General features: G+C 48.9%; 1 protein-coding gene across 1 annotated transcript; it reads left to right on the forward strand.

Annotated features, from left to right (window-relative positions):
- Positions 1-756: 756 nt before the first annotated feature.
- Positions 757-12,435, forward strand: LOC149299345 (Golgi apparatus protein 1-like). The gene is made up of 26 exons (XM_089486353.1): positions 757-1,023; positions 4,672-4,704; positions 4,809-4,895; positions 5,048-5,263; positions 5,551-5,754; positions 6,134-6,205; positions 6,434-6,617; positions 6,826-7,040; positions 7,239-7,360; positions 7,591-7,692; positions 7,803-7,956; positions 8,086-8,223; positions 8,402-8,488; positions 8,583-8,645; positions 8,847-8,960; positions 9,155-9,243; positions 9,372-9,489; positions 9,784-9,876; positions 10,087-10,224; positions 10,393-10,516; positions 10,604-10,746; positions 10,974-11,075; positions 11,153-11,260; positions 11,489-11,609; positions 11,751-11,857; positions 12,268-12,435. Exons 1-26 carry the CDS (start codon positions 757-759, stop codon positions 12,433-12,435), a joined length of 3,369 nt encoding a protein of 1,122 aa, XP_089342479.1.
- Positions 12,436-13,255: the final 820 nt, after the last annotated feature.

Raw genomic sequence — 13,255 nt, forward strand, 5'->3', positions numbered from 1 at the left:
ATACATCTACACACCCCCATGTGGGGTACACATTCTATGGATATTCCTATAGGTGATACACCCCGTGGGGTACACATTCTATGGATATTCCTATAGGTGATACATCCACACCCCCCCCCCCCTGTGGAGTACACACTCTATGGATATTCCTATAGGTGATACATCCACACACACCCCTACGGGGTTACACATTCTATGGATATTCCTATAGGTGATACGATCACCCCCCCCCCGTGGGGTACACATTCTGTGGATTTTCTTATAGGTGATACGATCACCCCCCCCTGTGGGGTACGCATTCTATGGATATTCCTAAGGGTGATATGACCAGCCCCCCCTCCCCCGTGGGGTACACATTCTATGAATATTCCTATAGGTGATACATCCACCCCCCCCCCATGTGGGCTACACACTCTATGGATATTCCTATAGGTGATACTTTAACCTCACCCCCCTGTGTATACACGCAATAAAAACTTTATTGACGGTCGCAGGTGACATATACGGAGTGCAGTGAGTTTCCGGTTTGGAGGTGATATTCTTTTAATAGGAGACCGGCACCCACATGTCCTCTCTGGTCTGTCTGAAACTCGGTGGTTAAGCTGCCCTATTTAAGTGATTGGGCGAGCGGCGCGCACTTCTTGTTTAGCGACGCGCCGTGCGTGATGACGCATCGCGGTGTCAGGTGTCGTGCGCGCTCTCGGTGCAGCCGGTTGCTGTAACGCGCCTGCAGCTCCGTGACTGGCTCTTCCCAAGATGGCGGCCTGCGGACGTGTCCGGCTCTGCTGGGTGCTGTATGTGAGCGCAGGGCTTGCTCTGCTCGGGCACACGACTGCGGGTGACTTTCCTGCTGGGCAGGAGGTTGCGGTACAGCCCGGTGCAGCGGCCTCACAGCCTCGCAGGTTACCCGGCTGGAAGCTGGCCGAGGAGGAGGCCTGCAGGGAGGATGTGAGCCGCATCTGCCCCAAACACACCTGGGGTAACAACCTGGCCGTGCTGGAGTGCCTTCAGGAGATCAGGGAGGTGAGAAGAAACCGACCGTATCGCCTATGAAGCTCCCTATAGAGCGTATATCGCCTATAGCCCTGCATGTACAATGTTTACATACAGGAGAACTAAGCATATCGCATGTATCACTGCATGTACAATGTATACATACAGGGGAACTAAGTATATCGCATGTATCACTGCATGTACGATGTATACATACAGGGGAACTAAGTATATCGCATGTATCACTGCATGTACGATGTATACATACAGGGGAACCAAGTATATTGCATGTAGCACTGCATGTACGATGTATACATACAGGGGAACTAAGTATATCACATGTATCATTGCATGTACAATGTATACATACAGGGGAACCAAGTATATTGCATGTAGCACTGCGTATAGAATGTATACATACATGGGAACCAAGTATATATTGCCTATAGCACTGCATGTACAATGTATGCATACAGGGGGACCATATATATTGTCTGCAGCACAGCATGTATGATGTATACATACAGGGGGAACTGCGTATACAGTCTATAGTACTGTATATAGAATGCATACATACAGGGGGAACTTATACTGTCTATAGCACTGTATATAAAATGTATAGATGCAGGGAACCAAGTATATCACCTATAGCACGGTATATAAAGAAACTAGAGATAACTGTGCTGCTTATAGCACTAAATATACAATATATATAAAGGGGAACAGTATATTGCTTATAGAAATGCGTATAGAATGTATACATACAGGGGAACATAGTGTATCGTCTATAGCACTGCATATGCGATGTATACATACAAGGGAAGCCTACAGCACTGCCTATAGAACTGCATATACAGTGTATATGTACAGGGGAGCCATGTGTATCACCTATAGAACGGCATATACAATGTATACATATAGGGGAAAAGAGTATTTTGCCTATAGAACGGAATATACAATTTATACCTACAGAGGAAGAGTATACAGCACCGCATTTAGAATACATACATACAGGGGAACAGATTCTATCTCCTATAGTTACATATACATTGTGCACATACAGGGGAAGTGTATGCCTCCTATAGCACTGCATAAACAATAGATACATGTAGGGGAACAGAGCATACAGCCAATAGCACTGCATATAGAATGTATACAGCCTATAGCACTAAATATAGAATGTATGCACACAGGAATAGAGTAAACTGCCTATAGAGCTGCATATAGAATGTATACATACAGGAGAATAGAAAATGCTGCCTATAACACTGCATATAGATTGTGTACGTAGTGGTGAAGAGTGTCGCCTATAGTGCTGCATAGAGGGGAACAGAGTATACCGCCTATAGCACTGCGTGTGCAATGTATACATACAGGGGGAATAAAGCATGCTGCCTATAGCGCTGCATATAGAATGTATACATACAGGGGAACAGAGTATGCTGCCAGTAGCACTACATATGGTGTATACATACATGGAACCATGTATTCATATGGGGAGAGCGGAACCTCTTACTTGTAGAGCTCCCAATATTCTTCATACACTCAGCGGAGCTCTTCCTACAAAGTACTGCCTATAGAGTATAAATATAGGGGAGCAGATCGTATTACATAAAGCACCGCATTTAGCACGTATACATAGTAGGGAGTTGAACATTCTACGACCTACAGAGTGTTTACATGCATGAGAAACGTATACAACCTATACAGTGTGTACACATGGGGCTGGTCGTATCACCTATGGCACCCAGTATATACACTGAGGGGGAACTGATCGTATTCCTTATAGCCCTACCTATAGCCTTTATGCTTACAAAGGGAAACTGAACCTACTACGCTGAGGGGTACTGATGGAAGTGCATATACCAAGGCCGGTAGAACTCGCGTGGATATGGAATTAGGTAGCGAGGCTGGGGGGTGGGCTCGTCCCCCAGCGTGGGGAAAGGCTGTGTCTGTGTGGAGGCGACCACAGGTAGGGATAAATCCTCTCCATATGCCCTGTAGGCAGAATCACACGCCTGTGAGGGGCACAATTGCATACCTACCCATATGTTTTGTAAGGGGGGGTGATGTGCGCATATAGCAGTCACGTTACCGTCATAGGATCTGTTAACTTATTTAAAGGCTGAATCTATTTAAGTTATAGCGCCCGTGCAGCAGGTTGCCGTCTTCTGCTCCTCTATTGGCCGTGTACGGTCCGCAGGCCTGTGACTGGAGGCTTTGTCCTTGCTGTGTGTGTTGGGAGTCTGTCTCGTTCTGGGAAACTTTTCTTGAGTGTCGCATTGAGCCCATCTCTGAGGAACATCGTTACTGCTTTGTGTGGTGAATCTGATCCGTTCTGCTGGACGAGATGCTGGTTGAATCTCAGCTGGGTCTTTGTTTAACCTCTTAATTGTGACGGGCTTGAAGGAGGTGTGTTAAGTGGTGATGTTTGACTTTGGGTCCTTTCTAGCACTGAATGTTAGGTTGGCCTTTGCGCGGCCCCTCGGGTTGGCCTTTGCGCGGCCCCTCGGGTTGGCCTTTGCGCGGCCCCTCGGGTTGGCCTTTGCGCGGCCCCTCGGGTTGGCCTTTGCGCGGCCCCTCTGGTTGGCCTTTGCGCATCCACAAAAGGTGCTGCAGCAGATCACATCGCGTTCACGGATGGCTTCCCTGATGAAAGGGCCGGCTATGGGCCTTGTGGGGCATAGGGGTGCCGTGCCCGCCCGCTGCTGCCACACAGTGTGGGGGATGATTGTGAGATCCTCGGTGGATCTGTAGTATTCCTTGTCTGAATCGGTGTTAGTATTCTTCCATCCGGCTCGTTGTGTGCACTTTGTCTGCGTTGGGACTCTTGTTGATTTAGCTTTGGAAGCCGATAAGGTTGATGGGAAGAAGAAAGGGATCGCTGAACACGGAGAGCTGGGTAAGTAAAGCATTGTTTGCGCAGCGCTACAACACAATGGCTGTCAGAGCATGAAAATAGGGCTTTTTAACCCCTGCTTTCCCCCGATTATAAGCATGCAGATTTAAATGCCAGGCGTTTGTGAAGGCCGCCGTGAACGTGTTCTGACATGCCCAGGAACTCGGCGTCCCGGCTACTAAATTCTTTCAAGCAGGGTGGATTGTTAGCCACAGCTACTGGACGATAAGGGAAGTGTTCCTGTAATCTGCACGCCCCTTTCCGCATTTATTAAAGGAACTCCGAACCGTGTGTCGCATCCGGGGCCGGTGCGGAGTACAGAAAGCAGTTACGCTGCAGTCATGTGATGCACGTTTGGGTCGGAGAGCCTTAGAAGCTGGCGATTGCCAGAAAGGCTACCGTGATCTGAGCCCCCGGGCTGTCCGGCGTGTGGCCTGCAGGTGCGGTGTAGCACGGTGGACGCCCTGCCAGGCGGATTCCTCGCGCGGTTGGCAGAGATATAATTAGTGCGTGGGCTCCAGCCTAGAAATAGCTTTACGCTCTGTCTGGGAAGCTGCGTTACTGGCATAGCTTTATATTCGCTTCATGGGTTGGGTTATCTCCTCTGTCCCTCGTAGTTTGGGGGTTTTATTAGGTTTCGGGTCACCGTTTAATGGCTGAAGCCAGCTGATTTTTTTCCTGATCTGAATAACTGGTTCGGTGTTGAAGCCGTGCTTGGCTGGTAATTTACTAACATGAATGTGAGATGCCAGATTAACCATTATATGTCTTCCTTGCAGGCTGATAACGAAATATCATCGGACTGCAACCATGTGAGTATTTCCCCTCCGCTACCGCATGCGTAAAGCATTGCTGGGTCTAAATGACCCAGTTTACGTTGTGAAAGATTTGGTTTATTTAATTTTGTTTTTTTTAGCTGCTCTGGAATTACAAGCTGAATTTGACAAAGGACATAAAATTCGAGTCTGTGGCGAAGGAGATCTGCAAGTCCACGCTGTCTTCGGTAAGTGCCGTGTACGTGGTGACAGCTGGTGGGATAGCTGTACGAATAAACTGAATGCTCCCGTCTTAGTTGCGCATGTCCCGGCGCGTGTAGCGTCTTCCTGTTATTCTGTACGCTCCCGCCGTTCACGTATCCCGCTTGTGTTTCTGCAGATGAAGGAATGTGCTGATGAGACCCCTGGGAAGGGGTACGTGGTTTCCTGTTTGGTGGATCATCGCGGTAATATCACGGAGTACCAGTGCCAACAATACATCACCAAAATGACAGCCATTATTTACAGCGACTACCGGCTCATCTGTGGCTTTATGGAAGACTGCAATGCTGAAATCAACACACTGAAATGTGGCAACATCCGGCCTGGGGAAAAGGTGCGGACATGTTTGAGGGGGCTCCGCAGTGGTGGGCTTCACAGCATCAGCAGTATATGACCTGCTGCTTCCTAAGGGTCTTTGGGGCATTTGGCACGCCAGGTGCCTCCTGTATCTGTTCATGACGATGTTTGTGTGTTCCGGTTTAAGTGAGGCTTGGTTTAGTGAGCTCTGCTGCCGACGGATTTTTGTCTTTTATGCTAACGTTTGTGCTGCGTGATGCTTGTGCATGTATTTCATGCCCCGTTACATGCTGTCTCCTTTTTAACCCCTGTGTCTCTTTGCAGGACCCTCACTCCCAGGGCGAGGTAGTGTCCTGTTTGGAAAAGGCAATCATTAAAGAAGCGGAGGATGCAGACACCGTTGTGCACATCTCAGATAGGTGCAAGCAGGCCATTTTGCGTGTGGCTGAGCTGTCCTCTGACGATTTCCATCTGGACCGCCATCTTTACTTTGCGTGCAGAGATGACAGGGAGCGTTTCTGTGAGACTGTAAGTCCTGGTGTATTTTCTATATAATCAGGGCCTCCTAGGCTATGAATGATACGCAGCGTAGTAAGATTGTTGGGTTTAGGTAGGATTGTGACAAATGACTATTCTTGGGTGTTGCATTGAGGAGTAAAGTGGAATGCTGTATTTGAGCACGGGGTTTGTGTGTTTTCTTTGTTCTAGAGAGGTGCTTTTTAGTATAGTTACTATGCAGCTTGTCTGGTGCAAGCCCACGAGCCTGCTGCTGAAGCACTTTGCTGTCTGACGTTGAGAAACTCTTTATTTAGAACTTGCTGAGCGCATGTGTGGACAATAAGACATGCTTTCCCAGCAGCAAGATCTGTCTTCTGCTCACCTCTTCTTTTCTTTTGGCATCCAACAGGTTCAAGCTGGAGAAGGCAGAGTCTACAAATGTCTGTTCAACCACAAGTTTGAAGAATCCATGAGCGAGAGGGTAAGGAAGAGATGGCAATGCCTGATGGGTCCTCTGTTCTTTAGAGTCCCTTTATAGCCATGCCCATGATGCCTCGCTGTGCCAAGACTCGGTGTCCTCTTAATACCAAAAGTTTTGAGGGCTCTTTATGTAGACGGCAATGTTTATCCTTAATATAAGAGAAGGCGGACTAGATGGGCTCACCGGCTCTAATCTGCTGTCAGTTGAACATTCTTGCCTTTTCCCCAGTGCCGCGATGCCCTCACCACGAGACAGAAGCTGATAGCGCAGGACTACAAGGTCAGTTATTCCCTGGCAAAGTCGTGCAAGGCTGACCTGAAGAAATACCGGTGTAACGTGGAGAATCACCCTCGCTCCAGAGAGGCTCGTCTGTCTTACCTGCTTCTGTGTCTCGAGTCTGTGGTGCACAGAGGTGGGTTACCTTTTGGACACGACTCGTTACCGCATTTAGCTCTTAGTTTCTGTCCAGTTAAACTACCTTTTATAAGGGATGTTTATTGCAGGAAACGCATTTTCATGTGTAGTTACCCGATGTAACCATCTTCTGTGTTCTAAGTAATTGTTTCGTTGCTGTGTTCACGATCCGTATAATGTTTTCTGGCTTTTATTCCATCCACCAGGCCGCGCAGTAAGCAGCGAGTGTCAGGGGGAGATGCTGGATTACCGGCGCATGCTCATGGAAGATTTTTCTCTGAGCCCTGAGATCATCCTGAGCTGCAGAGGAGAGATTGAGCATCACTGCTCTGGGCTCCATCGGAAGGGCCGGACCCTGCACTGCCTCATGAAAGTGGTGCGCGGGGAGAAGGGCAACATAGCAGAGAAGTGTCAGCAAGCGGTAAGCGTTAGAACAGGCGTAGCTCCCGAGTGTTTTGCATTGTCGAGCCATGCCATCTGTTTTGACGCAAGTGAGGAACTTTACTCCTTCATTGTCCGTTCCCCTGTGCCCTGAGATCTCCATGTCTCGCAAGCTGTTAAAATGCCAGTTATTGGCACATACAACAGTCTAATTCTGACGTTTCATTTCCTTTGGCAGCTCCAAACCTTGGTGCAAGAGACAGACCCGGGTTCTGATTACCGAATAGACAGAGCTCTGAATGAGGCCTGTGAATCTGTGATCCAGACAGCTTGCAAGCACATTCGCTCTGGAGACCCAATGTGAGTATCAGGGCCTTATGGAGGAATAACTTTTAGATGCGTTTGTCGGTGTTCAAGTCCGGATAACGGACACTGTCTATTAGGCTACACCTGTTATAACTTGCATGCGAGCTGCTTTGGCGCGGCCCGTGTGGCTTTCCCTCCTGTGTCTATGGATGGCCCTTGCATTGTTGTGCTGCTGGGCTTGGTTTTGGCCGCTCTGCTGTGACACGTCACCATGCTTTCTCTAGGATTTTGTCTTGTCTCATGGAGCACCTGTACACAGAGAAGATGGTAGAGGAATGTGAAGATCGCCTGCTGGAGCTGCAGTACTTTATCTCCCGAGACTGGAAGTGAGTTCACCTTCCTTCCAGTTAGATTAGCTGGGTTGCGGTTTTTGTTTTGGTCACGGTTTTAGCTCTTCTGCCGGTACGTTCGCCTCACTCCTTTCTTTGTTTTGTAGACTAGATCCCATTCTGTATCGGAAGTGTCAGGGTGATGCTTCTCGCCTGTGCTTCGCTCATAGCTGGAACGATACCAGCGAGACCATGCCGGCCGGTGCAGTGTTCTCCTGTCTGTACAGACATGCCTATCGCACAGAAGAGCAGGGCAGGAGGGTGAGGACTTCAAAATCCTGTTCCAAAAAATAAAAGCTGCTTTAGTAAATGAAACGTTTCAGGCTCTTACACAACATGCGCAGATACGTGTTGTAAGTGGTCCATCATGTCCAGTTTGCCTTATTTCAGTTGTCTCGAGAGTGCCGTGCCGAGGTCCTGCGTATTTTGCATCAGCGAGCTCTGGATATGAAGCTGGATCCAGCCATGCAGGCCAAGTGCATGAGTGATCTGGGGAAGTGGTGCAATGAGAAGACGGAGGCCGGTCAGGTGAGCCTGTAGAACAGTATCATTTTAGCACATACATGCTTTAACATGCTGGCGACGTCGTATATTGAGCATCAGATTAGCAGGTTTATTGTGTCCTGAGCTCTTGCGTGTCTGTCCCAAGCATCAAGTCCACATCCGTGTCCCATGCTGGACCTTGAATGATGTCTTCTGTCCGCAGGAGCTGGAGTGTCTGCAGGATCACTTGGAGGACCTTGATGTTGAGTGTCGAGATGTTGTGGGTAATCTGACAGAGCTAGAATCGGAGGTCAGTAATGAGGATTCACAGCCTGGCTTTGTGTGATCACTTCTATTTTGCTGTACCTTCTAAAGACTCGCGTTGCTTTTTCTTTTTATTCTAGGATATTCAGATTGAAGCCCTACTCATGAGAGCTTGTGAACCCATCATCCAGAACTTCTGCCACGTAAGTGTATTTCTGCTGGACTTAAGAAGCCTGTAGCCCGTCACACAGAATGAGCACTTATAAACCAAAGATGAGAGCTAGCGGCTCACTAAGTGCTGTGAATTCTCGCCTGTGCTCCATCTAATTACCTTAAAATGTGTTGCTCTACATAGTGACCACTACTTGTGCATATTTAACTGGCATTCTTCATGCCTTTTTTAGGAGGTGGCTGATAATCAGATAGACTCTGGGGATCTGATGGAGTGCCTCATACAGAACAAGCACCAGAAGGAAATGAATGAGAAGTGTGCTGTGGGTGTCACTCACTTCCAGCTGGTAAGACATGCGCGTCTGTTCACCCATCATTCCCCCTGTATCGCTTCCTGCATGCCCCTCCGTGTCGCCTGTCCTGCCACGCAGGTAAAATGCCCACTCTGTCGGAATACTCCATGTAAGAGGCACATAGAGACCTGTTGGTGAGTCTTCAGTGTCTCGTGTGGCTTTTCGTTCAGTTGTGTTTTCGTTCTCAGGTCCAAATGAAAGATTTCCGATTTTCCTACAAGTTTAAGATGGCCTGTAAAGAGGATGTCCTGAAACTGTGTCCCAATATCAAAAAGAAGTGAGTCTTAAATACTTCCCTTGGTCTAAGTTCCATTGGGTGTAAAATGCATCAGATTCTCTCTGATCTGATGTTTCTCCTACGCGTTTTCCTTCCCACCATTTACCTGATTTGTGTGTTTCTTGCAGGGTGGACGTTGTTATATGTCTCAGCACTACCGTCCGTAACGACACTCTGCAGGAGGTGAAGGAACATCGCGTTTCACTCAAGTGCCGCAAGCAGCTGAGGGTTGAGGAGCTGGAGATGGTGGGTGTTATGTGCAGGGGTCTCATCTGCTAGAAAGCGCCCTTTCTTCATTATTCTCCCGTGGCGAATGGTCTGCCATGGCAGTTTACATGCCAACATAAGATGCGTCACTGCTTTAAACATTTCCTTCCAAGGGCTTTCTAACATTAGGCAATTTGCATTATTATTGGGGTAATGGTGGAGGTGACTCGGAAATCCTCCCTGCTGGCAGTGGAGATATGAAACGATGCGCTGGGTCAGCCCAGGTTGCGGTTATATCTTCTGGTGCGTTAGATGTGATCTGGTTTATTACAGAGCGAAGACATTCGATTGGAGCCAGAGTTGTACGAAGCCTGCAAGAATGACATCAAAAGTGTCTGTCCCAGCATCCCATATGGAAATGCCCAGGTAGGGTGACAGACTGGGTGGTAACCTGTGGTGGTTTGGGTCCAGTGCTAGGGGGCGGCTTTTCCATTCACTCTCAGCCCCGATATCAGGAGTCCTGAATATCCAGTGACTTACTGTTTTGGGGAAAACCACTTTGGACTGAAATGAATGTCAAATATCGGCTTTCACGTGGTAGGTGTGACCCTGTGTGTGCCGATGTCTCGGTTCTAGATCATTGAATGTCTGAAAGAGAGCAAGAAGCAGCTGTCGGCACGATGCCACCAAAAAGTCTTCAAGCTCCAAGAGACAGAAATGATGGATCCTGAGCTAGACTATACCCTCATGAGAGTCTGCAAGCAGATGATTAAGGTAGGCATGGCTTTTCGTGGCTTCCCACATGACCCCTCTAGTTTTTGGCTTCTAACTCTGTTCTTTGGCAGCATTAGTCCCATCAGCACATGTTAGTCTCCTTGCGTGACTCGGCCATGCGCGGTATCAGTGTCTGCATGTAAAGGGGTCCATATTTTCCCTTTGCAGAGGTTCTGCGGTGACACCGACCCTAAGGGCCTCCTGCAGTGTCTGAAACAGAACAAGAACTCTGAGACCATGGATCCCAAGTGCAAACAGATGATCACCAAGCGGCAGATAACACAGAATACAGGTCGGCATTCGCGGCTTGTCCTGCGTACTCGTGCTCCTTTTTCTCATGTGCTGTAACCCCAATTGGCGCTTTCTGCCCTTACTTTAGATTATCGCCTCAATCCTGTGCTGCGCAAGTCCTGCAAAGCAGACATCCCCAAATTCTGCCAATCCATTCTAAACAATGCCAAAGATGACACAGAACTGGAGGGCCAAGTTATTTCCTGCCTGAAAGTGAAGTATGCCGACCAGGTGAGGGCTCTGCGGGGGTCGGAGCAGTCGTAGGCTCGCTGTCGGATATGCATACGATGCTTTCCTGTCCTCTCCCCGCCAATGCATAGACAGTTCCTAGCCTAGCCCCTCCATAGTTGGAATTGGGCTATATGGTGCCCTACGTAGGGTTCTCGGTATGGAGTCTTGCCGGGCAGTCTCTGTGTTCTTGCCGTCTCATTTATTTGTTTTGTTTTTCACCACCCCAGCGCTTGTCTCCTAATTGCGAGGACCAGATCCGGGTAATTATTCAAGAGACGGCTCTGGATTACCGCCTCGATCCCCAGCTGCAGATACAATGCTCTGAAGAGGTAAGCTGCTGCCGCTCTGATCCGCAAGGCGTTTGCACTTTGTTACCCTGACACTTAAGTGACTGGCTTTCCTGCAGATCAATGAGCTATGTGGCGAGGAAGCGGCTGCGCAGGAGCCCACAGGCCAGGTGGAAGAGTGCTTGAAAATGAACCTACTGAAAATCAAATCCGGCGGCTGCAAAAAGGTAGGAAACCTGACTCTCGGGTTTTCCATACAGGATTTCTGAAACATGTAATTACATGTTAGTTGTAATTACCGTTTGGCGTGATTTAGTTAGGTGTTCTCATGAGTCCTTAATGTTATACTAATTACATGCGCTATTTATACTACTCGGTATCTTAAAATACTGCACCAGCTCTTTTGTGCTTGCGCGTCGGGTTTCCGTTGCTCAGCCATTATTTTTCCCGTGCAGGAGGTGTTGAACATGCTGAAGGAAAGCAAAGCAGACATTTTTGTGGACCCCGTCCTGCACACAGCCTGCGCTCTGGATATAAAGCACCACTGCGCCGCCATTCCCCCTGGCAAAGGACGACGTGAGTAGAGACCTCCCTGACATCTTTCTGACCCCCCCATGTTATCACTGCCGCCCTTATGTGATGTCGGCCGGCAGTTTAGTTTTTTGTTGGCCTCAGTAGGAGGCTGTGGTAAGTGACGATGGAATGTTTGTCCTGTAGAGATGTCTTGCTTGATTGAAGCATTACAAGATAAAGTGGTCCGCCTGCAGCCAGAGTGCAAGAAACGGTTACAGGATCGGCTTGATATGTGGAGTTACGCGGCCAAGGTAAGGAGTTCATCCCGGCCAGGCCTTGTCCGGTAACGTGGCCGATAATTCCTGGAACATGTGAGTTTGACCTGGGTATAAACACTTGTTACAAGGAGACACCATATAGTTATAACGGTTAATAAATGTCCCACCCGCAGTGCTGCAGCCATCCTCCGGTAATGGAGCCGATGCGTGCTCCTGTTTTGGAGCCGTTAAATCTCCTAGAAATTCTCTGTATTGGAGACAGCTGGCACGCGTTGCTTGGTCCAACGTGTAATTGGTGACTTCTACTTGGCAGACCTGACATTGACTTTTCCGTAACGGCTGCGTTTGGGGTTTATAGGTGTTAATGATCCAGTAGTCTGCGTTTCTGCGTGTTGGATGGTTCTGCTGGTTGTCTGAACACGTTGGTCTATGTTCTTTTGCAGGTGGCACCAGCAGAAGGCTTCTCGGACCTGGCCATGCAAGTGATTAGCTCTCCGTCCAAAAACTACATCCTGTCCATCCTTTTGGTTGGGGTTTGCGTGCTGTTCTTTGGGGGCCTTTTCTGTGGGCGCATCACCAAGAGAGTGGCACGTGAGATAAAGGACAGGTAGAGCCCAGAGACCCTCCTTCACCCCTGATCAAGAGCTTTGAGAAGCGGGGGCACGGGGGGAGGGAGGGCAGGCCTGTCACCATGTGTACAGCTCTCCCATGTATTCCAGTCCCACCTTCCTCCTCCCCACTCCTCCCACCAGAGTGCCATTTGGAGGGAGCAATGGAGGATTTTGGGTTTCCCCCCCCCACACACACACCCTCTTCCCCAATCCACCTGTTCCATGTCTGCTGCATCAACCAGTCATTCAGCCTTTCTCCCCTGTCCATTCCTCTAGAACGTGGTCTCGCTGGCTAACCCTGCCGCCTCTAGTGGCTGACCCCCCTACTCCATACCATGTTGCTCTTTTTCTTTTAGGTTTTATTTTGGGAGGGTAAACGTGGGGAATTTGCTTAAGCATTTTAACTTCATGCCACCCAGAGCTGGAATCCGTGCCTCGGGGACGGCCGCTCTGCCTAATCTCCGAGGGGTATGTGCGGATTTAGGAATCGTGTGCGGTCTGAGCCGGGATGTCTGCGCAGAGGGATCGCCTGGCTCCCTGCCCGCCAAAACCCTGCAAAACTCAGACTGTGTGCTCCGTCTCCCAGCGTGCTTCACAGATAAGATGTACTCGGAAACCACGTAAGATGTCTGAAAGGAGTCCTTAGCTGTATGCGGGGATTTTTTAACGGTGCAACCTGCCCTTTAGTTTTGTGACGCTATGTAAGCTATAAAAGCATTAAACATGTCCCATCGCTCCCATAGGAGAGAGCATCCTTTCCATTGCTTGTCTTCCATGTTTAAATATTATCTTCGGGTTGCACCCTTAAAGCTCGGTCTCT

Source organism: Sceloporus occidentalis, unplaced genomic scaffold, assembly GCF_023333645.1.
Source record: "Sceloporus occidentalis isolate IW3139 unplaced genomic scaffold, rSceOcc1.0.p SCAF_29, whole genome shotgun sequence".
Taxonomy (NCBI): domain Eukaryota; kingdom Metazoa; phylum Chordata; class Lepidosauria; order Squamata; family Phrynosomatidae; genus Sceloporus; species Sceloporus occidentalis.

What these genes read in the sequence shown, in the direction of transcription:
- LOC149299345 (XM_089486353.1), top strand. Translation starts at nt 757, where the DNA reads ATGGCGGCCTGCGGACGTGTCCGGCTCTGCTGGGTGCTGTATGTGAGC. An exon ending in TGACAGAGCTAGAATCGGAG is followed by an intron (nt 8,489 to 8,582) that starts GTCAGTAATGAG and finishes TTTTTATTCTAG; the next exon opens with GATATTCAGATTGAAGCCCT. An exon ending in AATCCGGCGGCTGCAAAAAG is followed by an intron (nt 11,261 to 11,488) that starts GTAGGAAACCTG and finishes TTTCCCGTGCAG; the next exon opens with GAGGTGTTGAACATGCTGAA.